We start from the raw sequence: 25,340 nt of genomic DNA, 5'->3' as shown, positions 1-25,340 counted from the left end.
ATCCTTAGGTAAAGAGGATTCAAGTTGGTTAAAATGAAGGGCAAATCATGTGACTCAAATGTGTAATAATTGGAGCTAGTTTGTGATACTAGCTTTGCTTACTAAAGAAAAAAAGTTCTAATAAGGGATATTGGAGATGTAATTTTGCATTAAAATTTTTACCCTAAAATTACAAAGGAAACTAAATTTGGCAGAGTATTTTTAATTTCAAAATATTTTGACACTGCAGTTTAAAATTCTGTTCACTTATGAATGAATGAATGGAAAATTGTGGTTTTAATTGTAGTTTTGAGATGACAAGAACACATAATTCAAGAATGTATTTTCCAATGAAATTTATATGTGAAAATAAATTGGATCATGGCAGAATATTGAGGTGAATCGGGTGCTATTGAATATAATTGTTTGTAGTTTCCAAAACAAGAGGCTCATGGGCCACATCGCTCACCTGAGTCACCTTGGCCCAAATCTGAAGACTTTCCATATATATTTACATGTAAAACCTTAGTCCCTAGTGTGACCCCAACCTACCCCCAGGCCATGATTTGAATAACCTTGAATCTGTACTATGTCAGGAAGCTTTCATGTAAATGTCAGCTCTTCTGGCTCAGTGGTTCTTGAGAAGAAGATTTTTAAATGACCCTACCCTAATTTAGCATTTTTGTGATTATCTCCCCTTTGAAAGGGACATGGCCCTTCGTTTGAACAAACTTGAAAGCACTTCACCTCAGGATGCTTTGTACCAAGTTTGGTTGAAATTGACCCAGTGGTTCTGGAGAAGAAGATGAAAATGTGAAAAATTTACAACGACAACACCGACGACGACAGACAACGGTCAAGCTCACTTGAGCCTTCAGCTCAGGTCAGCTAAAGAGATAATCTTCCGAGATTAAAATGAGGAATCATGAGTTTGGTTTTTGGGGGGTTTTTTTTGTTGGTCTTTTATCATATTATACATATGTTGCATCTCTGATGAATTAGAAATGATCCACGAGGTCACAAATATTCGAAAATTTATTGTTTAGTTGACAGTTCAAAGATACGTAGGCTGATAGGTGCCAGGGTATAGAATTAATATTCATTTAACTGGCGGCCGCTACTTATTTTATCTGGCGGCCGCCACTTAATTTATACATGGCGGCTGCCAATTTCAAAAACAATTTAACTCATATTGCTGAGTGATTATTTTGGAAAGATTATGAATAGTACAAACACGTAGGATCGTTTTTCAAAGTGTCGGGATAGTCGGAGGAGATATTGTCTTAAAAATTTCTCTTTTGCCCAAATTTATACTCCTAAGATTCAATTCATCAGTTCATTCATTATTACATTTTTATCATTCATTACTACCACCAAAAGAATAGGATGAGCCAATTAATCTTATTTCACATGTGAAAATAACTTAAGTTTGCATATAAAAATAATGATAATAAAAAAAGAACGTTGTCAAAAAGGTGAAGGGTCAGCACCCTGTTTCTACATATAATGTACGTGCCTGATACGTTGGTTTATTAAGTTCAGTTTATCAGCATAAAACCATACGGTTTACAGGCTCGTTCGCAAATCTGTCGACATTTGATATCGTGAACATCTATATAGGGTTGTAAATTAAAAGCACAATCGAAAATCAATAACGCTTATATCACATACATACTATTACTAATTAAGTATTTGAAAGGGATATTAAAGGGATCGCACCCCTTTGATTGATTGATTGAGAGAGAAAGAGGGAGAGAGAGAGAGAGGAGTTGAATATAAATTAAGTGTCGTCAGTTAAAATGAATATTAACTCTATACCCTGGCACCTATCGACTTCCGTACAAAGAGGATATTTTTTTTAATTCATAAAAAAAGAAGATAATACATGATGGATGTGGTGTTGTTGGGAAAGTTTTAAATGCTTGCCCCTTCCTATGGAGCGCCAAATTAACATAAACTCAAATAATTGAAGATATCTTCAACAATTGAATTAAAGATCTCTTCAAATAACTAATGATATCATCAATTCTGAATTATTGCGTGCATTAATTGAATTGATGAGAGCATTAATTCTTCAGCTGATTTGATGCGCGCTTTAATTGAATTAATGATCTCTTCAAATGAATGAATGATATCAACAATTGAATTGATGCGCGCATTAATTCATTTGATGAGAGCAATAATGGACTTAATGCGCGCATTAATTCAATTATTGCTCTCTTCAATTGAATTAATGATATCTTTAATTCATTTGAAGAGAGCATTAATTCTTTTAGAGAGAGCAACTATATAATTAAAGATATCCTCAATTCAACATATCCACAATTGAATTAATGATATCTTTAATTGAATTGTTGCTCTCTTTAAAAGAATTGATGCGCGAATTAATTCCTTATACAAAAGCATTGTAAATGATTTAAAAATATCTTCAATTGAATTAAAGAGATCATCAAATTATTTATACCGAGCTCTAAATTAATTATTGCGAGCAATATTTCTACTAAATTGATGCTCTCATCAAATGAATTGAAGAGAGCAATAATTGAATTAAAGCGCGCATCAACTCTATTATTGCTTTCATTAATTATATTAATGCGCGCATCAATTGAATTGAAGAGAGCAATAATTGAATTAATGCGCGTATTAAATCAATTATTGTTCTCATTAATTCAATTGATGCGCGCATGAACTCAATTGATGAGAGCAATAATTGAATTGATGAGAGCAATAATTGAATTGAAGCGCGCATTAACTCATTTGATGAGAGCAATAACTGATTTAATGCGCGCATTAATTCAATTAAAGAGAGCAAATAATTGAATTGATGATATCTTCAAATAATTGAAGATATCTTCAATTATTTGATTTTATGTTAATTTGGCGCTCCATACCTCCCAAATACCTCGTGGACAGTGATGGGTGCCTACTCTATCCGGATTGTTAAATATTGGTTGAAAGTTATCAAAACCGACAATTGTATTCTTCAATCTATATATATGGCACGCCAAATTCACAAAAATGAGCTAAACATAGTTTCACAGTTGATAAACTAGGTTTATCGACTGTAAACTATAGTTTACGGACCGTAAACTATAGTTAACGACGTTAATCTATATTTCACATCTGTAAACCATAGTTAACAGATAATCTATGTTTCACAAGCGTAAACCATAATTAACAATGAAAACAATCATTAACTATGGCACGCCAAATTCACAAAAATTAGCTAAACATAGTTTCACAGTTAATAAACTAGGTTTATCGACTGTAAACTATAGTTTACGGACCGTAAACTATAGTTAACGACGTTAATCTATATTTCACATATGTAAACCATAGTTAACAGATAATCTATGTTTCACAAGCGTAAACTATAATTAACAATGAAAACAATCATTAGCGATTGCAAAACATAGTTTATGTGATAAATACGGTTTCACGATTGTAAACTACTGTTTACAAGTCATAGTTTATCTGATAAATATAGTATCACAATTTGTGAAACTATGATTACACAATTGTGAACTATAGTTAACGAATGTAAATTATAGTTTACAAATGTGAATCTGTATTTATCAGCAAAATCTATTGTTAACGTTTATTTAAAGACAGATAAACTTAGATTAGCATTTGTAAACTATCGTTTACAACCGTTAAATATAGTTTTACGGATGAAAACTATAGTTAACGAATCGTTAACTATAGTTTACAGTTCGTAAACTATAGTTTACAGTTCGTAAACTATAGTTTACAGTCGATAAACCTAGTTTATCAACTGTGAAGCTATGTTTAGCTCATTTTTGTGAATTTGGCATGCCATAATTAGCGATTGCAAAACATAGTTTATCTGATAAATAGGGTTTCACTATTGTAAACTACGGTTTTCAAGTCATAGTTTATCTGATAAATATAGTATCACAATTTGTGAAACTATGATTACACAATTGTGAACTATAGTTAACGAATGTAAATTATAATTTACAAATGTGAATCTGTATTTATCAGCAAAATCTATTGTTAACGTTTATTTAAAGACAGATAAACTTGGATCAGCATTTGTAAACTATAGTTTTACAACCGTTAATTAAAGTTTTACGGATGAAAACTATAGTTAACAAATCGTTAACTATAGTTTACGGTCCGTAAACTGTAGTTTACAGTCGATAAACCTAGTTTATCAACTGTGAAACTATGTTTATCTCATCAGGGACTAGTATATAGGTCCCTGATCTCATTTTTGTGAATATTTGGCGTGCCATAATAAACAATACAATACTATCCGGATATTGGATCGAATATTAGAATTTCAAGATGGCTGCGCCCATGCAATACAACAACCCTAGTCGTTTTCGTTGAGAGAAAAGACTTCGATGACCATATTATTGCATATTCTTGGCAAATCAAGGATTCGTATCACCAGTGGAAGTGTACACACTCTGAGAATCTGTAAGGTAGGATGTTAATCTCGACTGAGTCCCTCGGTGTCAGTCCAAAATTTCAGCCGAGATTAGGTAGGATATCAGCTCGCGTTGACATTCACGACTACGGTCGTACGGAACGCTGAATTGCTAATATATATACGGTGTGACCGTTGGACCGAGCGAAGCATGATATGGTCATTGGCGTGTCCCAAGTGATAGTCATAATTCTGTTCAGTACGGTAAATTACAATTCATTTAAATTAATAAAAAATTATTATTTATGAAATTCCCCTTGCGCTAAACGCCCAGTATCAAAGGGGAATATCTATGAGGATAATTACAGGATCCGCCTATTCCTTTAACGCGGAGAATATAGCACCAGCCGACGTAAACCATGCATAGCGACGTCAGATGTAGCCTCGACTTTTTTCTTCGTCTTTCAAGCCAAACAATTATAAACAATAATTCATTTCAAAATATATATTATTTATGAAATTTTCCTTGCACTAAACGCCCAATAACATCTAAATATTAAAGGGGGATATACGAGGATAACAGTACTACAGGATCCGCCTATTCATTTAAAGCGGGGAATATAACGCCAGCCGACGTAAATCATGCATTGTGATGTCATATTTAGCCTCAACATTTTTTTTCTCTTTCAAATCAAACAATTATTAACAACAATACACCCCGTTTGCAATTTGAAAGACAGTTAAAACAAAACAAAATTAACCAATAAATTCAAAGTGGTAAAAAGTAAGCGTAAATATGTCGTATATTTTTATTTAAAGAAACTCATGAACTCGTTCATTTATTTAGTTGTATTACTGTTTTTCTATTTGATGATTGGCTAAAGACTGTAACAATAATAATCATACCATTCATTTTTAACAAACTGGGTGTTTGGATTACAAATTGCACGTCAGTTTTGTATTTTTGGCATTCAAAATTAAAACATGAATAACTGTAGAAGCAACTAATGATCAAATCATAATGGCGGCGCCCATATGGATCACAAAATTTTCAGTGAACATATATAGAAATTATCTGTATTCATTTGCAAATTTTCTCATTTTTTATTTTACTTATACGTGTTACCTTTAGAGCCTTGCTTCACGGACGGGCCAAAGGCCCATCCGAGCTTTGCTCGGTACAAATCATTTACAACCTATTGCAATTTACAGTTGGGTATTTGAATTATATGTATACACATGTAGCCTTTTCTTTGTAACTTTGATATTTACATATGTATATGCTATATGTGTATTCATTTAATATGTAGGTCTATATACGGTGTGACTGTTGGATCGAGCGAAGCATGAAATGGTCATTGGCATGTCCCAAGTAATAATCATAATTCTGTTAAGCACAGTAAATTATAATTCATTTAAAAATATGTATTTATGAAATTCCCCTTGCGCTAAACGCCCAGTAACATCTAAATATTAAAGGGGGGACATACTTATGGGAATAACTATAGGTTCCGCTTGTTCATTTAACTCAGGAAATATAATGCCAACCGAATTAAACTGTGCGTTGTGACATCACATTCAGCCTCAACTTTTTCTCTTTCAAATCAAACAATTATAAATAACAATACCTCTCATTTGCAATTTAAAAGACAGTTGAAACTAAAAAAAAAAATACAAATTCAAAGGCATTAAGTGATAAAAAGTAAGCGTAAATATGTTGTATATTTTTATTTAAAGAAACTCATGAACTATTCATCTATTTAGTGGTATTACTGTTTTTCTATTTTATGATTGGCTAAAAATTATAACTGTTCAATAATAATTATACCATTCAATGTTGACAAATTGTATGTTTGAATTACATATTGCACGCCAGTCTTGTATTTTCGGCATTCAACATCAAAACACGAATACCTGTATAAGCAACTAAATGAACAAAACAAAATGGCAGTGCCCATATCGATCAAAAAATTTTCAGCGAATGTATGTAGAGATTATCTCTATTTATTTGCTGATTTTCTCTTCTTTTTTTTCTTTTACACTTTTAAGTAATCTGCTGACGGTTTCTTTTCATGGACAGATGGCAGACTGTTTCAAACCGGAATTAGAGTGGTCAGTAGACGATCCAATCACTAGCGAGTCCAGTATTGATGGAGCAACATGCCCGACTGTTACTCTTTCTTCTACGAGTGAAACTGGTTCTCAGCCCCCTACTAATGAGTCCAGTATTGATGGAAAGACAAACAAAATTGGTACTCAGCCCCCTTCTTTCAGTAATCCTTGTCCAGGAACCAGTAAACTAGGACTGGAGAATTTATCAGGGAAAGCTAGAAGAGCACTCATCAGGGTTAGTGTGTTCACAGTATTTCATACCAATACCAAGGTTCATCCGGGTTAGTGTGTTCATATTATTTGCTACTGATTCCGATGTTCATAAGAGTCAATGTGTTCAAACTATTTGCTACATCAGGGTCGGTATGTTCATACTGTTTGCTTTTGACTATGATACTGATAGTATAAATATTTGCTTATGTAATCCATGCATATATATGCTACACAATATGTATAGAAAGACACCCAGTTAACTTGTCAAGCAAGAGACCAGGTTGTATATTTTAAAAATCTTTTAATTCATACTCATTCAGACATTTGACAGCTGAAGATTTGCTTTTGCCACGTTAAACAGTTTTAATGCTTCAGTTTTTCAATTCCTAGAAAGAGAAGTACAAAGAATTGAAAAGAAAAAATAAAGGGCTGACCAGCAATCCTAGCCCAGGCTACAGCATCTTTAATGAGACAGACTACTACTTTGAGAATGGTAATTCAAATCAATGAATAAAAAACAAATGGCACTGCATCGTGAAAGTTGCCTTCAGGTGTTGACCTAAGTAACTGTTAACACACACTGGATACATTTTAGCATAATTATTTAAAATTTAATGAAATCAGAGCTAATGTTCTCCTTGACCAAATTATTAATCTTTGGTAATAATGCATAATTAGATAGAGGACTTTTTATGTCAGTGCAAATCAATAATTAGCACATTTGCATTGACATCAGAATATGACTCTTGCTAAAATATGTACATAGTGTGTACAAAACCACAGAAAGGACACCGTCATGTTGTTCCGATCAGTGTGGACCTTTGTTTATCCAACCATATAAACGATAATTCTAAATCTATCTTTTCTCATGTCGATGTTTTATTGAGTATTATGGTGGGTTTCTCTCTTTTCTCATGTCGATGTTTTATTGAGTATTATGGTGGGTTTCTCTCTTTTCTCATGTCGATGTTTTATTGAGTATTATGGTGGGTTTATTTTTTCTCATGTCGATGTTTTATTGAGTATTATGGTGGGTTTATTTTTTCTCATGTCGATGTTTTATTGAGTATTATGGTGGGTTTATTTTTTCTCATGTCGATGTTTTATTGAGTATTATGGTGGGTTTCTCTCTTTTCTTTTGTCGATGTTTTATTGAGTATTATGGTGGGTTTATTTTTTCTCATGTCGATGTTTTATTGAGTATTATGGTGGGTTTATTTTTTCTCATGTCGATGTTTTATTGAGTATTATGGTGGGTTTCTCTCTTTTCTCATGTCGATGTTTTATTGAGTATTATGGTGGGTTTATTTTTTCTCATGTCGATGTTTTATTGAGTATTATGGTGAGTTTCTCTCTTTTCTCATGTCGATGTTTTATTGAGTATTATGGTGGGTTTATTTTTTCTCATGTCGATGTTTTATTGAGTATTATGGTGGGTTTATTTTTTCTCATGTCGATGTTTTATTGAGTATTATGGTGGGTTTCTCTCTTTTCTCATGTCGATGTTTTATTGAGTATTATGGTGGGTTTCTCTCTTTTCTCATGTCGATGTTTTATTGAGTATTATGGTGGGTTTCTCTCTTTTCTCATGTCGATGTTTTATTGAGTATTATGGTGGGTTTCTCTTTTCTCATGTCGATGTTTTATTGAGTATTATGGTGGGTTTCTCTTTTCTCATGTCGATGTTTTATTGAGTATTATGGTGGGTATCTCTCTTTTCTCATGTCGATGTTTTATTGAGTATTATGGTGGGTTTATTTTTTCTCATGTCGATGTTTTATTGAGTATTATGGTGGGTTTATTTTTTCTCATGTCGATGTTTTATTGAGTATTATGGTGGGTTTATTTTTTCTCATGTTGATGTTTTATTGAGTATTATGGTGAGTATCTATCTTTTCTCATGTCGATGTTTTATTGAGTATTATGGTGGGTTTATTTTTTCTCATGTCGATGTTTTATGAGTATTATGGTGGGTTTATTTTTTCTCATGTCGATGTTTTATTGAGTATTATGGTGGGTTTATTTTTTCTCATGTCGATGTTTTATTGAGTATTATGGTGGGTTTATTTTTTCTCATGTCGATGTTTTATTGAGTATTATGGTGAGTATCTATCTTTTCTCATGTCGATGTTTTATTGAGTATTATGGTGAGTATCTATCTTTTCTCATGTCGATGTTTTATTGAGTATTATGGTGGGTTTATTTTTTCTCATGTCGATGTTTTATTGAGTATTATGGTGGGTTTATTTTTTCTATAGGTCTGAGAAAAGTGTATCCTTATTTCTATGCATTTACCACGTATGTCAAAGGTCGCTGGTTCAACCGCACGCTGTGTGAAATCTTCGGAGAAGAGTTTACGTTGTCAAAGGAATACGATGTGGTAAGACTGAATTGTTCAGTTACATTCCGATTTCCCTATGATGAAATGGTTCATCTCATGCATAAAATAGCTGTGTATATATTTCCTTTCTATTCCCTGTATATTTCTCATTCTTTTCCTATATATGCCCTGTACATTCCCTTTAAAATTTTCTGTATATTCCTTGTTCAAACACCTGGCCATTTGTGCATGATTCGAAAATAAATGGAAAGTAGAAACTTCACTCTTTTATTGTTTTTAAAGCATATATTCAATGGAGTTTATATATACAGATAAACGGAAAAACAGTATGTTCAAATCAAATTTCTAAAGTTCATGATTTTTAAGAGAAAATATATGACATGTTGCAATAAATTTAGATTCAATGAGTCTAGCCCTTGATTAAAAATTTTAAAATAATTCATGCATCTTAATTATCGATGATATTTCCAAATGGCTGTCAATATAAATGTGTAAATATTAGATCAAAAAATGTGCTCTACGATTAAAATCTCAACATAAGATCTCTTAGTCCTAATTCATTTTCTAAATATTTCAAATCCAGAAATGTGCAAATCACCAATTTTGAAATTAAGCTTATTATTATATGAACCATGTCTTTCACACCCATCTATAACGAGCGAAGCTCGCGTCGGGACGAGCTCGCTCCAATGATTATGCAATTGAGTCACATGGTTTGCTCTTCATTAGCTGAAAAATGATGGGGACTACCCATAATGCCTCCGGAAAAATGTCACCGTCACTGCGGTATACTTCATTGACAACCCCGTAGATAAAACAAATAAATAGTTTGGAAAGTACCACAAATGATTTTAAATTCCAAACAAGCTTTCCCATACCTTCGTACGTTTTGTTGTGGATAATTGATTGGTTTGAAAGAAAAAAAATATCGCAGCTAATGATGACGTCACAGTGCACTGTTTACATCAACCACGTTATATTTCCCTGTGTATGTCATGGGTCTTCGCTCGTCTCAACGGTCACACCGTATGCATATTATATTGAGATGTTTTGTGTATTAACATGTATACAGTACTTGTTTATTTGTCTTTCTTTATTTTTAGAAAGCTCTGGTAACAGAAGGTCTGATAACAGTAAATGGTCAAACTGTGTCACTGGACTACAAGATCAAACAGGGGGACATTATTGAAAACAATATACACAGGTACATACTTTTATTGCCACTGTTTTTTCTTCTGAAGTTAAGGAGATGGTATTGTCTACACGTAAATCACTTTTCCTACACAGAGAGTAATTAGATGAATGTTGTCCTTTGTTATGATTGTTAGAATAAACCCACGACCAGCAAAACCCAATCACAATCATTCAAACATTTCACAGTATATTTGCAGATGAAAAAATCTAACTTACAGTAATCAAAGTTCATAAAACAGTATCTATTGTTTTTCTAATGAGTTGAAGTCATACATGAGAATTTTAGCTTTAGCGCTGTCGAAATCGGCTGTGATGTCCAGTCCCCAGTAGTGTACTATCCAATGTAATTCTCCACAGTGCTCGTTGCTACAAAGTTCGCAGTCTATTTATACTAAAACAAACTTCCAGAGAATTCCATTTCTATAAAAAGTATACACTACAAGCAAACAGTTTATTACATCACTATTCTATTGAACACTCACAAACACTGTTCTGAAATTAGAACATCTAAAATCTTGTCTGGGTCACTTGTGTCAATCAACAATATCAATACAAATGTATTACACAACACCTTTATCAGTAAATTTGTTAAATAAAGGGATTTTTTTCTTCATGTATCAGCAAGTTAGCCTAAATCAAGATGAAATACTTTTCATCATTTCACAAGAATCAATTTTTAAAAAAAAGTATTTTGTAGTTTTATTTTACTATTCTTGATATCAGTACATGTACTCTAATTAATTATTTTATTGCCTTGGTGTAGAATCATATTTTCATGTTTTAATGATTCCACACAAAATTAGTGGGCATTTTGCCAAAATTAGGAATTAAAATTTACTCTAAAGAAGGTATATATGTAAATGATGTCATGACCTGTTTTCAGACACGAAAACCCAGTAACAGGGGAGACAATCCAAGTGATCGAGGATAACAAAGATGTGATAGTTGTAAACAAGCCGTCCTCCATTCCGTGTCATCCCTGTGGGGGTTACCGGTACAACTCCATGGTCTTCATCCTCGGCAAGGAGCTGGGATACGGCCATCTTAGAAGTAAGCCATTGCAATCTCTAAAACAGGCACATAGGAGCTTCGAGGTTTCATTCGTACTTAGTATTTAACCCCTAGATGTTGTTTAGCAGTATACTATTTTATGTTGTGTGGGGCTTTTTTTTGGGGGGGGGGGGTGTTGTCCATAATGTTTTTAGATCACCTGAGTCTCTCAGGTGACTTATTGCAGCATCTGTTTTCATCCATCATTGAATGTCAGTCGTAAACTTTTGAACATTTTCAGCTTCTTTTGAATGGCTGAACCAGTTCTAACCAATTTTGATATTTACTATCTATAGGTAAAGGGAACAAAACTTGTGAATTTCCTGTACCCTGCAATTCCTGGGACCAAAACCATCTAAATTAATGCAATCTACAAAAATCTTCTTCACTCTTAACATCAAGCAGTCAAGCTGTTTGCATGGTTATGATAAGCAATGAACCCTCTACCAAAATTTTTTAATTTGTGACCCCTGGATTTGGAGTTTGCCTTACTTCTGAGCAAAGAAAACTTGCAAGTTTTGAGTTTTGGCCAATTGAAAGAAACTGATGGGGATTTTGTGTTTTGTGCATTAAACAGTAAAATATGCTTATAACAAAGACGCTTATAATGAATTCACGCTTATAAAAAATTCACGCTTATAATGAATTCACGCTTATAATGAATTCACACTTATTGTGAAGAGAAACTTGTTTTGCAATGAGAGGAAAATAACAAAGATTGTACTGGATATAACAAAGTTTGGTTACATGTATGTTGAACTGTTTTTGTTGACCCCGGAGATTCACTATATCCTTGTTCTACTGTATATCTCACCTATTTATACTTACACTTATTTTAAACTAACATTATAAAAAAAAAATAAACAAACAGAAACCAAACACCAATGAAAATGGTGTACTTGTGTAGTATAAAAACTGTAAGGTTTTTGGTACAAACTAAAATTTAATCTATGAAAACTGTATGATTTGATATGAGATGTTGATAATATCAACAGTGAATTCATCAAAGTGTACTACAGTTGAATCTGTGTAACAAGACATGCTTAGGGAGACAAATCTCCTGTCAGATTTAACAGGTCACATTGTGTAAAGAATAGATACAAGACAAATCTCCTGTCGGATTTAACAGGTCGCATTGTGTAAAGAATACAGATACAAGACCAATCTCCTGTCGGATTTAACAGGCCGCATTGTGTAAAGAATACAGATACAAGACAAATCTCCTGTCGGATTTAACAGGTCGCATTGTGTAAAGAATACAGATACAAGATAAATCTCCTGTCGGATTTAACAGGTCACATAGTGTAAAGAATACAGATACAAGACAAATCTCCTGTCGGATTTAACAGGTCGCATAGTGTAAAGAAAATAGATACAAGACAAATCTCCTGTCGGATTTAACAGGTTGCATTGTGTAAAGAATATAGATATAAGACAAATCTCCTGTCGGATTTAACAGGTCGCATAGTGTAAAGAAAATAGATACAAGACAAATCTCCTGTCGGATTTAACAGGTCACATAGTGTAAAGAATATAGATATAAGACAAATCTCCTGTCGGATTTAACAGGTCACATAGTGTAAAGAATATAGATTCAAGACAATAGAAAAGGAAAATTAGGGTGAAGGAGATTATCTGGGTGTCAGATCAATCAGCTTTATCAGTTTTGAATTCTATATTTAGCTGTGTATCGACTGGGTGTCTGATTAGTCAGCTTTATCAGTTTTGAATTCTATATTTAGCTGTGTATCGACTGAGTGTCAGATCAGTCAGCTTTAACTGTTTTGAATTCTATATTTAGCTGTGTATCGACTGGATCGACTGACATCGGGCGTACTCATCTTGGCAAAGAACGATGCCTCCACCAGGAAGTATATTGACGATTGAGTGTCAGATCAGTCAGCATTAACTGTTTTGAATTCTATATTTAGCTGTGTATCGACTGGATCGACTGACATCGGGCGTACTCATCTTGGCAAAGAACGATGCCTCCACCAGGAAGTATATTGACGATATTACGAATCGGAATGTTGAGAAGGAGTACATCAGTCGCGTGGAGGGGGAGTTTCCTGAGTAAGTCTGCTTAAAATCAAGGAAATTTAAAAACAAATTAGAATACAGTTGAACTGTGGTATCTTAAACATGGATATCTTGAATACCATGGATTTGTCGAAAGTGAGTCGGAAGTTCCAACTACATTTTCCTCAGACATTTTAATAATCAATATCTCGAATCATCAGATATCTTAATGTCTTTTCTCGACTCCATTGAGTGCAAGATAATGTAGTTTTAATATCAATATCTCGAATCATCAGATATCTTATTGTCTTTTCTCGACTCCATTGAGTAGTTTGACTATTTTTGAATGCTCTCTATTAGGTAATTCATTAATTTCTGTAATTGTTTGAAACTCAAGGTCTGAAAAATGTTCAGATATTTAATTTCTAAACATTCAATCAGTGTTTACAATAATTTACAAAAGTATGACATGCGGAGATGGATTAAGATTTTAGCGTTTAGTTTATAACGTGATATACGGATGTTACAGAGGGGAGGTGGTGTGTGACGGAGATTGATTAAGATTTTAGCGTTTAGTTCTTAACGTGATATGAATGTTATAGAGGGGAGGTGGTGTGTGACGGAGACGGATTAAGATTTTAGCATTTAGTTCTTAAAGTGATATACGGATGTTACAGAGGGGAGGTGGTGTGCGAGCAGCCCATTGTGAAGGTGTCCTTTAAGATGGGAATCATGAAATGTGGAGCAGACGGTAAACCTTCCAAAACTACCTTCACTCGACTCAGCTACAATGGGAAGACCAGTGTTGTCAAATGTAGGTCACGATTCTTCTTATAGTGTCAGTGCTGTGTTAGCTGGTCGTACATGATCTGATACCAAAAAATAAATGGATGCATGGGTTGATATATATTTTTGGCTATAGTTTGGTTGCAAGAAGTGCAAATGTAAAATTCCTAAAGAATAAAAGACTTTCGAATTTATTATGATGTTCAAAAGTTCAGATATATTACCCCTTCTTATATAACTCCATACAAATTTCCACCACTGTTTTGCACATAATTGAGAAATCATGGGAATAAATTACATTCCATATGGTAAATTGGATTCATTTTAAAATATAGTTTTCATATTCATCATTTTTGAAAAGAGTTTGTAGCAGCTATTATTAAGCATGATAGTTTCTTGTTGAATATACATGTATCAAACATTTTTTAAGAATTGTGAGTGCACTTCCTCTGATTTTCACATGGGAATGTTCTTCACACACAACATTTTAGGCATGAATGAATTTTTATCTGTTATTTGTTAAAATTTAAAGTCATTGACTTTCGTAATTGGTGATGTGGGGAACTTGAAGATAGTTACAACTTCTCTTTGGAAAATATATACATTGTACATGTACGCACAAGAAAAGATCTTGTGTAGGGAGAGGGCTTGTATCGGCATTGTGCCTGCTGTCAATCCTATTTATGTATGTATTGTTGATATACATAGAATATTACATGCTAAAATCCATATCGTGTGTCATATCAGCCCGAGTAGCCCCATATAAGCCCGAGGGCCGTGATATGGGACCTGAGGGCTGATATGACATATGATATGAATTTTAGCTTGTAATATTCTATTTATCATATCCTGCACTTTTTTTATACTAATTGATAGATTTTGTATGCATACAGTGTAGTGTTTTTGAGGGGGAGGGGTGGTGGTGGTAATCTGATATAGGGTTCGAGGGCTCATTTTACATGATGGTACTATTCTTTTTGTCATGTGACGGTTAATTTATTTATTATATAGCTAATAAATAGTCTAATATAAATTCTGCGTAAAATCTAGAGAATGTTAGCGTTCAATATCCTGAGAATTTATTGAACGCTAACTTTATATTGCGTAAATTGTATGCTCCCGAAACATTCCGAGTATGAGCGTTCAATATTGACGTTACCGTAACGACGTAAACAGGCAAAAATGGCAGACGACGGTCCTCTGAATCTGACAGAGCCGGTATTTGATATTTACTGAAGCATTATGTTTTACTGTACATAAATTATTATGTCCCCATTTACAAAATCAGTTTGCTTCATGCATTAATGACGGTTTGAATATTGAACAGTTAAGAAATGCATGCTGTTATTGCACACTGGCAATATTGATGAATTCTCATCTATTTTGGAGTAGTTTGAGTGAAAATGGATATAGTTTAACAACCAAATACTTTAGCTATATAATAAGAGGGTTATTGAACTTATATCGGTGAATATTGGCACTCGTTGGCTGTCAAAATGCACTCGCAAGCTCCTGCATTTTGACAGCCAACTCGTGCCAATTTTCACCGATATAAGTTCAATAACCCTATATTATTGCACTTTAAAGATAGATAAAAAAAAATCTAATATATTGCTTGCCTTGATTTACTATGGTAAAAACTTTGATTTACTATAAGGTAAAGACTTGATAGACAACAGTTTGATACACACATTGGTTAACTACATATGTATGTGTATGGTAAAAACTTTGATACACTGATTATTATGAGCGAATACGTAATTTCCGGCTTGATATGCATTTTTGCACGCCGGTCTGATATGTGATATGGATTTTCAGACCGTTCGTTCATATCGGCTATTGTGACGTCACCCGTATCACGCAGTGCAGAATCTGCATAATCATTACCAAGTATATGATAAACATGTATGTACACTGTAAGTGCCCGGAATATTCCAGACGCTGCTCAAAAGTAAAAACCAGTTTTGTCATCGTGAAACAACTCTGTTGTTTCCTGTACGGGCAATGCTACTTACACCTTGTAAATGTTTAGCTTGAATAACACAGGTGGTGGATTTGAAACATCAGGCCAATGTATGGTGGGGAAATTTTGCAATGAGTTTGAAAATAAATTCATCTTTTTTTTTATATTTAGAAAGAAATTTTAAGTCTGTTAGTTGGTGAACAATGAGGAAACACTTTTTACCTCACCTGTGATGGAGAGAGGAACGAAGTGTAATCAACTGTGGGTTTCCGACGATGATGTGAGCTTTCCTGATCAAAATTTGTCCGTTATCTGTCATTGTTGTTGTTGTCGTAAACTTTTCACAATTTTTTCTTCCTCTTCAGAACCACTGGGTCAATTTCAACCAAATTTGGCACAGAGTATCCTTGGGTAAAGGGGATTAAATTTTGTTCAAATGAAGGGTCATGCCCTTTCAAAGGGGAGATAATCACAAAAATGCAAAATTAGGGTAGGGTTATTTAAAAATCTTCTTAAGAACTACCGGGCCAGAGGAGCTGACATTTGCATGAAAGCTTCCTGACATAGTGCAGATTCAAGTTTGTTCAAATCGCGTCCCCCGGGGTTAGGTTGGGGCCACAATAGGGGATCAAAGTATTACATAGAAATATATAACGAAAATCTTTAGTAATCGAAAATCTTTAGAAATCTTCTTCTCAAGAGCCACTGAGCCAGAAGAGCTAAAATTTACATGAAAGCTTCCTGACATAGTGTAGATTCAAGTTTGTTCAAATCTTGTTTAATGATATCATCTATATATATTTTCATCTATGCATGAATATATCCATGATTCTGGTAGATGAAAAATAGGAAATTTGTGTCTGGTAAGCTCTTCATTCTTATGACAATGGCACGGTACTTTGATATTTTTATATATTGAAGATTGTGTAATCATATGCATAATAAGGTAATGATCCTATAAGTTATTTGTAACTTAATGACTTAACTTTTTGTATTTGTTTAATGCAATGAAATACAATGTATGTTTAAATTAGTGGTGTAGTGTCTTATGTTTATTTTGAGTACACTAAGCTGTTCTTGTTTTTGTTTTGTATTAATGAGGAGTTGTGATTTTATGTTTATTTTGAGTACACTAAGCTGTTCTTGTATTTGTTTTGTATTCAATGAGTTGTGTTTTTATGTTTATTTTGAGTACACTAAGCTGTTCTTGTATTTAATTTGTATTCAATGAGCTGTGTTTTTATGTTTATTTTGAGTACACTAAGCTGTTCTTGTATTTGTTTTGTATTAATGAGGAGTTGTGTTTTTATGTTTATTTTGAGTACACTAAACTGTTCTGTATTTGTTTTGTATTCAATGAGTTGTGTTTTTATGTTTATTTTGAGTACACTAAGCTGTTCTTGTATTTGTTTTGTATTAATGAGGAGCTGTGTTTTTATGTTTATTTTGACTACACTAAGCTGTTCTTGTATTTAATATGTATTCAATGAGTTGTGTTTTTATGTTTATTTTGAGTACACTAAGCTGTTCTTGTATTTAATTTGTATTCAATGAGCTGTGTTTTTATGTTTATTTTGAGTACACTAAGCTGTTCTTGTATTTGTTTTGTATTAATGAGGAGTTGTGTTTTTATGTTTATTTTGAGTACACTAAACTGTTCTGTATTTGTTTTGTATTCAATGAGCTGTGTTTTTATGTTTATTTTGAGTACACTAAGCTGTTCTTGTTTTTGTTTTGTATTAATGAGGAGCTGTGTTTTTATGTTTATTTTGACTACACTAAGCTGTTCTTGTATTTAATATGTATTCAATGAGTTGTGTTTTTATGTTTATTTTGAGTACACTAAGCTGTTCTTGTTTTTGTTTTGTATTAATGAGGAGCTGTGTTTTTATGTTTATTTTGAGTACACTAAGCTGTTCTTGTATTTGTTTTGTATTAATGAGGAGCTGTGTTTTTATGTTTATTTTGAGTACACTAAGCTGTTCTTGTATTTAATTTGTATTCAATGAGCTGTGTTTTTATGTTTATTTTGAGTACACTAAGCTGTTCTTGTATTTGTTTTGTATTAATGAGGAGTTGTGTTTTTATGTTTATTTTGAGTACACTAAGCTGTTCTTGTATTTGTTTTGTATTAATGAGGAGTTGTGTTTTTATGTTTATTTTGAGTACACTAAGCTGTTCTTGTATTTGTTTTGTATTAATGAGGAGTTGTGATTTTATGTTTATTTTGAGTACACTAAGCTGTTCTTGTATTTGTTTTGTATTCAATGAGTTGTGTTTTTATGTTTATTTTGAGTACACTAAGCTGTTCTTGTATTTAATTTGTATTCAATGAGCTGTGTTTTTATGTTTATTTTGAGTACACTAAGCTGTTCTTGTATTTGTTTTGTATTAATGAGGAGTTGTGTTTTTATGTTTATTTTGAGTACACTAAGCTGTTCTTGTATTTGTTTTGTATTAATGAGGAGTTGTGATTTTATGTTTATTTTGACTACACTAAGCTGTTCTTGTATTTGTTTTGTATTAATGAGGAGTTGTGATTTTATGTTTATTTTGAGTACACTAAGCTGTTCTTGTATTTAATTTGTATTCAATGAACTGTGTTTTTATGTTTATTTTGAGTACACTCAGCTGTTCTTTTTTTGTTTCATCAGGCAAACCGTACACAGGTCGTACACACCAGATCCGAGTCCATCTCCAGTATCTAGGTCAGTTCCATTGTATCACATTTTGTATATGTATAAAATGTATGTTTACTCACTGGCAGATGTAACATGCTGGGAACACCTTTTCTATCACCGATTCATGAGTGATGGTTGGTTTACTGTGATTGAGTCTGTCTTGATATTCTATCACGAGTGATAGTCGGTTGATCATGTGGTTGGTTAGTCGGTTTGTCTGTCAGTTTGGTTGATTGGTCAGTTTGTATGTCTGTCAGTTCGGCTGATTGGTCAGTCTGTATGTTTGTCAGTTTGGTTGATTGGTCTTTCTGTCAGTCAATTGGCCAGTAGACCAAATGTTGTCCTCTCCATATTTTGAGAACCCTTTGCTTGACAGACATCATAATTAGTATTCTTGTCGTCGCTAATGATATGGAGGGTTGTTGATTGACAGTGATATAGTGTGATGTTATATTCTGGATACTGTTATCATTATTTCTTCGTTTATCACAGGGCACCCGATAGTCAATGACTCGTGCTACAACAGCGTATGTTTTGGTCCTGAAAAGGGGAAGAATGGGAATTATTATCTGACAGATGAACAGGTACATTAAATTTTCATTTTTGTAATCATGCATATCATCATCCGTCATAGCTGCAGAACTGTAGCTCTCTGAAGAAATATTGGGACAGATCAGAGAGCTACAGATCCACCCTTATAAAAACCTTCGATTTACGGTGCACAAAAATATATGCATGGTTGAGGCCCTATATTGTTTTATTCTTGCATCTCTGTCTCATAAATCGAATATCAAAAAATTCTTAACATGTTTTCCAACTGTACTTGTGTCCAAACATACCTTCAAATATTCATTAAAGCCCCATGAAACCCGAAAACTCAGAGAGCTATAGTTCTGCAGCTACATCCATCGCAAACTCGTGGTCTATTGTTTTCTGTTGATTGCTGATGATTTCTGAGAACTGAAGATTATCTCAATAAATAGAACAGTACTAAATCCACGGTGATTTTATTGTACTCCGGTAAGGAAAGATATGTCCTCAGACTTTTAACCCTCACCAAAGAGTATGTCTACAGCATTTCAGGTTTTAATCTTATGAAATATCTCGATTGTTTAATGAACTTGTTTCAGCACAACATATTGAGACATCTTCGTTAGCCATAATGAGGAGCAGAGTGGACCGAACACCCTAAGAATACAAAGGGAAAATTGACATTCTTCCCTAGTAGAAAGATAATTTTTCTGACGTACAGTTATATAGATTTACATTATACAGATATGACAGTTATATATAGGTTTACATTATACAGATACGACAGTTATATATAGGTTTACATTACACAGATACGACAGTTATATATAGGTTTACATTACACAGATACGACAGTTATATATAGGTATATATTGTACAGATACGACAGTTATATATAGGTTTATATTGCACAGATAGGACAGTTATATATAGGTTTACATTGCACAGATACGACAGTTATATATAGGTTTACATTACACAGATACGACAGTTATATATAGGTCTATATTATACAGATACGACAGTTATATATAGGTTTATATTATACAGATACGACAGTTATATATAGGTTTATATTATACAGATACGACAGTTATATATACCCGGTAGGTTTACATTATACAGATACGACAGTTATATATAGGTTTACATTGTACAGATACGACAGTTATATATAGGTTTACATTGCACAGATACGACAGTTATATATAGGTTTACATTGCACAGATACGACAGTTATATATAGGTTTACATTGCACAGATACGACAGTTATATATAGGTTTACATTGCACAGATACGACAGTTATATATAGGTTTACATTGCACAGATACGACAGTTATATATAGGTTTACATTACACAGATACGACAGTTATATATAGGTCTATATTATACAGATACGACAGTTATATATAGGTTTATATTATACAGATACGACAGTTATATATAGGTTTATATTATACAGATACGACAGTTATATATACCCGGTAGGTTTACATTATACAGATACGACAGTTATATATAGGTTTACATTGTACAGATACGACAGTTATATATAGGTTTACATTGCACAGATACGACAGTTATATATAGGTTTACATTGCACAGATACGACAGTTATATATAGGTTTACATTGCACAGATACGACAGTTATATATAGGTTTACATTGCACAGATACGACAGTTATATATAGGTTTACATTGTACAGATACGACAGTTATATATAGGTTTACATTGTACAGATACGACAGTTATATATAGGTCTATATTATACAGATACGACAGTTATATATAGGTTTATATTATACAGATACGACAGTTATATATACCCGGTAGGTTTACATTATACAGATACGACAGTTATATATAGGTTTACATTGTACAGATACGACAGTTATATATAGGTTTACATTACACAGATACGACAGTTATATATAGGTTTACATTACACAGATACGACAGTTATATATAGGTTTATATTGTACAGATACGACAGCTGAAGGAAGAAGAACACAACAGAGAAATGTGGACCTGCGCCGGAGAAAATCCCAACTACCTCAAACGCATCAAGGAGCTCAAAGATCTGGGTGTCCAGAGTGAACATTCATCACAAGATTTGGAACCCACCCCTAAAAAAAAGACCAAGCTCATATCTGATAAAAATGGAGACACACATTCTCTGGACAAGAGTGACTGTGATCTGTCTGATAGTGGTCAGACTTGTAGTGACCAGAGATTGACCATGGCGGGGAAGCCTCAGCCTGCTTTTGATTGGAATAGGTGGTTCCCTTCTGAGGCCTGTCCAATCTGCAAGAAACAGTTTCTGGACCCCAAACCCAGCCAGCTCAAACTCTACCTCCATGCCCTCAGCTACAAAGTAAGTCTCAGCGAACGTATTATTAATCATGATTTCTACCAGCATTTTCTCTTACAGACAACTAGGAGACCATTTTGAATGCAAATGTACTCATTTCCATGCTTGTAGATAAATATGCCTCATTTCCATGCTTGGGATAAATAAACCTCATTTCCATGCCTCTGGATAAATAAGCCTCATTTCCATGCTTGGGATAAATAAGCCTTATTTCCATGCCTCTGGATAAATAAGCCTCATTTCCATGCCTCTGGATAAATAAGCCTCATTTCCATGCTTGGGATAAATAAGCCTTATTTCCATGCCTCTGGATAAATAAGCCTCATTTCCATGCCTCTGGATAAATAAATTATCCAACTTTTTTTGTTATATATGTATTTCACCTCTTTTTTTAAATCCAAGATTCAAATATAAAATATGTATAGATACACTGGATCCAGAATTGTGAGGCATGAAATAGATTTCCTGTTGTGAGTTATGATTAGATTTCCTGTTGTGATGTATGAATTAGATTTCCTGTTGTGATGTATGAATTAGATTTCCTGTTGTGAGGTATGAATTATATTTCCTGTTGTGAGGTAATAATAATAATAATATTAAATAATAAATTCTTTTATTTAGACAGGATAGCACAATTAGTACAAATGACTAGTTTACATTGTGGTCCTGTATAAAACATATTCACAGACAGATAAATGAGAGAATAGAAAAATAGATAACATAATATAAAATATATACATAAAATACACACACGGTATCACTGGGGGGAAAATAAACATATATATATCTATACAGTGGAGCCTCGTTAATCCGGACACTTTGGTTCCCAGCAAAATCGTCCGGATAAATGAAGCGTCCGGATAATTGAATCGCATATTTTCTAGCTTTGCATAAGTAGCCAAAATGTGCCTACTTTATTGATGCATAGTGAATTAAACACATTCTATCATTGGATTTAACCATTTGCATTAGTAAATAAATTATGATAATGTTAACATTTACATGTATTTCAAAGCACTAAAATTTAATGTACGTGTTCAGTGTATTTGCCTGTGCTTACATTGTACATACATATGACCCCTAAAAAAATATACAAAACTGTGTACCGTATGCACTAAAACAAATAATGAAGCACTTTATGTAACTATAAGTAAATAAATTATTAGTAACTAACATAATCATTTACATTTCAAACATTTCATCATACTTTTACTTCTTAAAGAGGCCGGTAATTTCCATCTGTCACGATTCACGGGTTCGGCGGTCTGTTAAAACAATCTTCATCGTCCAAAGTTGATATAAGAATTTCATGATTATCATGTCAGTTGACAACATTCTTTAACCAAAATTCAATCTGCCAGACTTCTATAATTATCCAAGACAATATCAGGAGAACAAAATCATTTAAGCTCGTAATATCAAGACCTACTACTGCTTTGATCTAGTCACGCGCACCTATTATTTTCATGATGCGATAATAACGGAACAAAACTCGGGTGAAACTAACATTACAGGTACATACAGAATTTAATTGTCATTTTCCTTAAAATGGTAATTTTCTCACTTCTACGCAGAGTTTAAAATTTCGAAAGCAATAAAACTCTACAACATCGTAACAAGAATAAATCGTACACAGGTACATTCTACATGCGTGCCATTCTAAACATTAAAACCTTATACTACATATGCATGTGCATGAACATACATGTATATTTCACGCCAATCAACAGAATAAAATCCAGAATCTAGAAGTATAATCTACACTCTTTAGATTTGAATAAGCTGATATGAATTTACGAATCAGTACAACTGATACGTGTAGCAGTTAAAAAAATTATCATTACGGCATGATGTTTAATTTATTAATACTAATAGGGTATTGATCAAAACTATAAAATAATATGCTACAGATTTATTTACAAAATTCAACACTACACGCAATAAAGATCTTATGTGCGAAAATTGGCAATACAATGTCTCGATCGGCACGTGCTATCTAACGGACTTATCATCACACACCACCTAATTGGAGGGAGGTGTTGACAGGGTACAGGTAATCGCTTCAATTAGACAGTTTGGCTTGTTTTCTTTATAATTTACACCTTGCTAAAATTGTCCAACACAGACCTTCCCTAAACAAAATTACCGTCCGGATTAACGGTACAATTTTCAATGCATTATAACGTTTTGTAGTTAAAAGTGACCGTCCGGATCCGGAACGCGAATTTCCGGATTAATGATGCAAAATAATGTATAAAAATTCCGTTCCCTAGAAAAATCGTCCGGAAGGTGAAGCGTCCGGATTAATGGCGTCCGGATTACCGAGGCTCCACTGTGTATATATATATATATATATATATATATACACATATCTATGTATGATTAGATTTCCTGTTGTGAGGTATGATTAGATTTCCTGTTGTGAGGTATGAATTAGATTTCCTGTTGTGGAAACCTGAGGTGTTATTCCCTGATCTCTGTATCATAGTTAAACTGGCCAAATAAAAACAACAGTCCAATACGATACCATTTGTTCTGATGATGGCCAGCTGAAATCGATCAACTCCTGATAAATACATCACTGTGGCTTTGGATTTTTTTGTATACCACTGATGTAAGGTTTAAATAGATAGATTTCTACACGGAGGCTACAAAATAATATGGTATGGTTGAGAGGTGCAAACTGGTGATTAATTTGGATAAGAGTTGGGTCTCCATTTCTATTCTTGTAGATGAATGTTAAGCTTTTTGTCAAATTATTCAACTTTTTTCACAAAATATGTATAATTTTTACCTCTTTTTTTCTTATATAAAATTAATCAGTTAGATTTATAAAATACATTGCAGCTACAAACTATTATAATTTTGAATGGTACAAGTTGTCTCCCTTATACTGGTTTAACAGATTCTTGACTTTTGAGAGAGATGTTTTGAAAGTACATTTTTACTGTCACTGTTGTCAAGCTTTACATTTTTACAGCTAGGGTGCAGTAAAATGGTTACATATTTTTTTTCAGGGTCCTGACTGGTATTACGAAACTGCCATGCCATACTGGGCGGAGCCTGACTGGAAAGAGGACACATGACATCATGGATATAGAATCTGTTGGTTATAGATCAATAAAGAGATTTTAAGATATGATGCAGTTCTCTATGTAATGAATGAACACATGTATTTGATGGCTTAAGGGAAACTTTAAACTGAGAGAGAGAGACAGATAGATAGATAGTTAGATAGATAGATAGATAGATAGATAGATGGAGAGACAACTAGATAGAGGGGGAGAAAGAGAGAGAGAGAGATATAGAGACAGCTAGAGAGAGAGAGATAGAGACAGCTAGAGAGAGAGAGATAGAGACAGCTAGAGAGAGAGAAAGCTAGACAGACAAATGGAGAGCTAGATAGTGGGGGAAAAAGAGAGAGCTAGATAGTGGGGGAGAAAGAGAGAGAGCTAGATAGAGAGAGAGAGAGAGCTAGATAGTGGGGGAGAAAGAGAGAGCTAGATAGAGAGAGAGAGAGCTAGATAGTGGGGGAGAAAGAGAGAGCTAGATAGTGGGGGAGAAAGAGAGAGCTAGATAGAGAAAGAGAGAGCTAGATAGAGAGAGAGAGAGCTAGATAGTGGGGGAGAAAGAGAGAGAGAGCTAGATAGTGGGGGAGAAAGAGAGAGCTAGATAGTGGGGGAGAAAGAGAGAGAGCTA

General features: G+C 33.5%; 1 protein-coding gene across 1 annotated transcript; it reads left to right on the top strand.

The window, feature by feature from the left end:
- The first annotated feature begins 4,261 nt into the window (after positions 1–4,261).
- Positions 4,262–24,780, top strand: LOC125664157 (pseudouridylate synthase RPUSD2-like). Its single transcript, XM_056152619.1, has 12 exons — positions 4,262–4,430; positions 6,456–6,722; positions 7,091–7,193; positions 8,959–9,080; positions 10,145–10,245; positions 11,119–11,285; positions 13,217–13,358; positions 13,982–14,118; positions 18,708–18,761; positions 19,227–19,318; positions 21,255–21,644; positions 24,659–24,780. The coding sequence occupies exons 1-12, from the start codon at positions 4,350–4,352 to the stop codon at positions 24,725–24,727; spliced, it is 1,725 nt and encodes a 574-aa protein (XP_056008594.1). The 5' UTR covers positions 4,262–4,349; the 3' UTR covers positions 24,728–24,780.
- Positions 24,781–25,340: the final 560 nt, after the last annotated feature.

This window comes from Ostrea edulis, chromosome 1 (genome assembly GCF_947568905.1).
Source record: "Ostrea edulis chromosome 1, xbOstEdul1.1, whole genome shotgun sequence".
Lineage (NCBI taxonomy): Eukaryota > Metazoa > Mollusca > Bivalvia > Ostreida > Ostreidae > Ostrea > Ostrea edulis.
The sequence above is the reverse complement of the archived record's forward strand: the minus strand, read 5'-3'. Positions and strand labels throughout refer to the sequence as shown.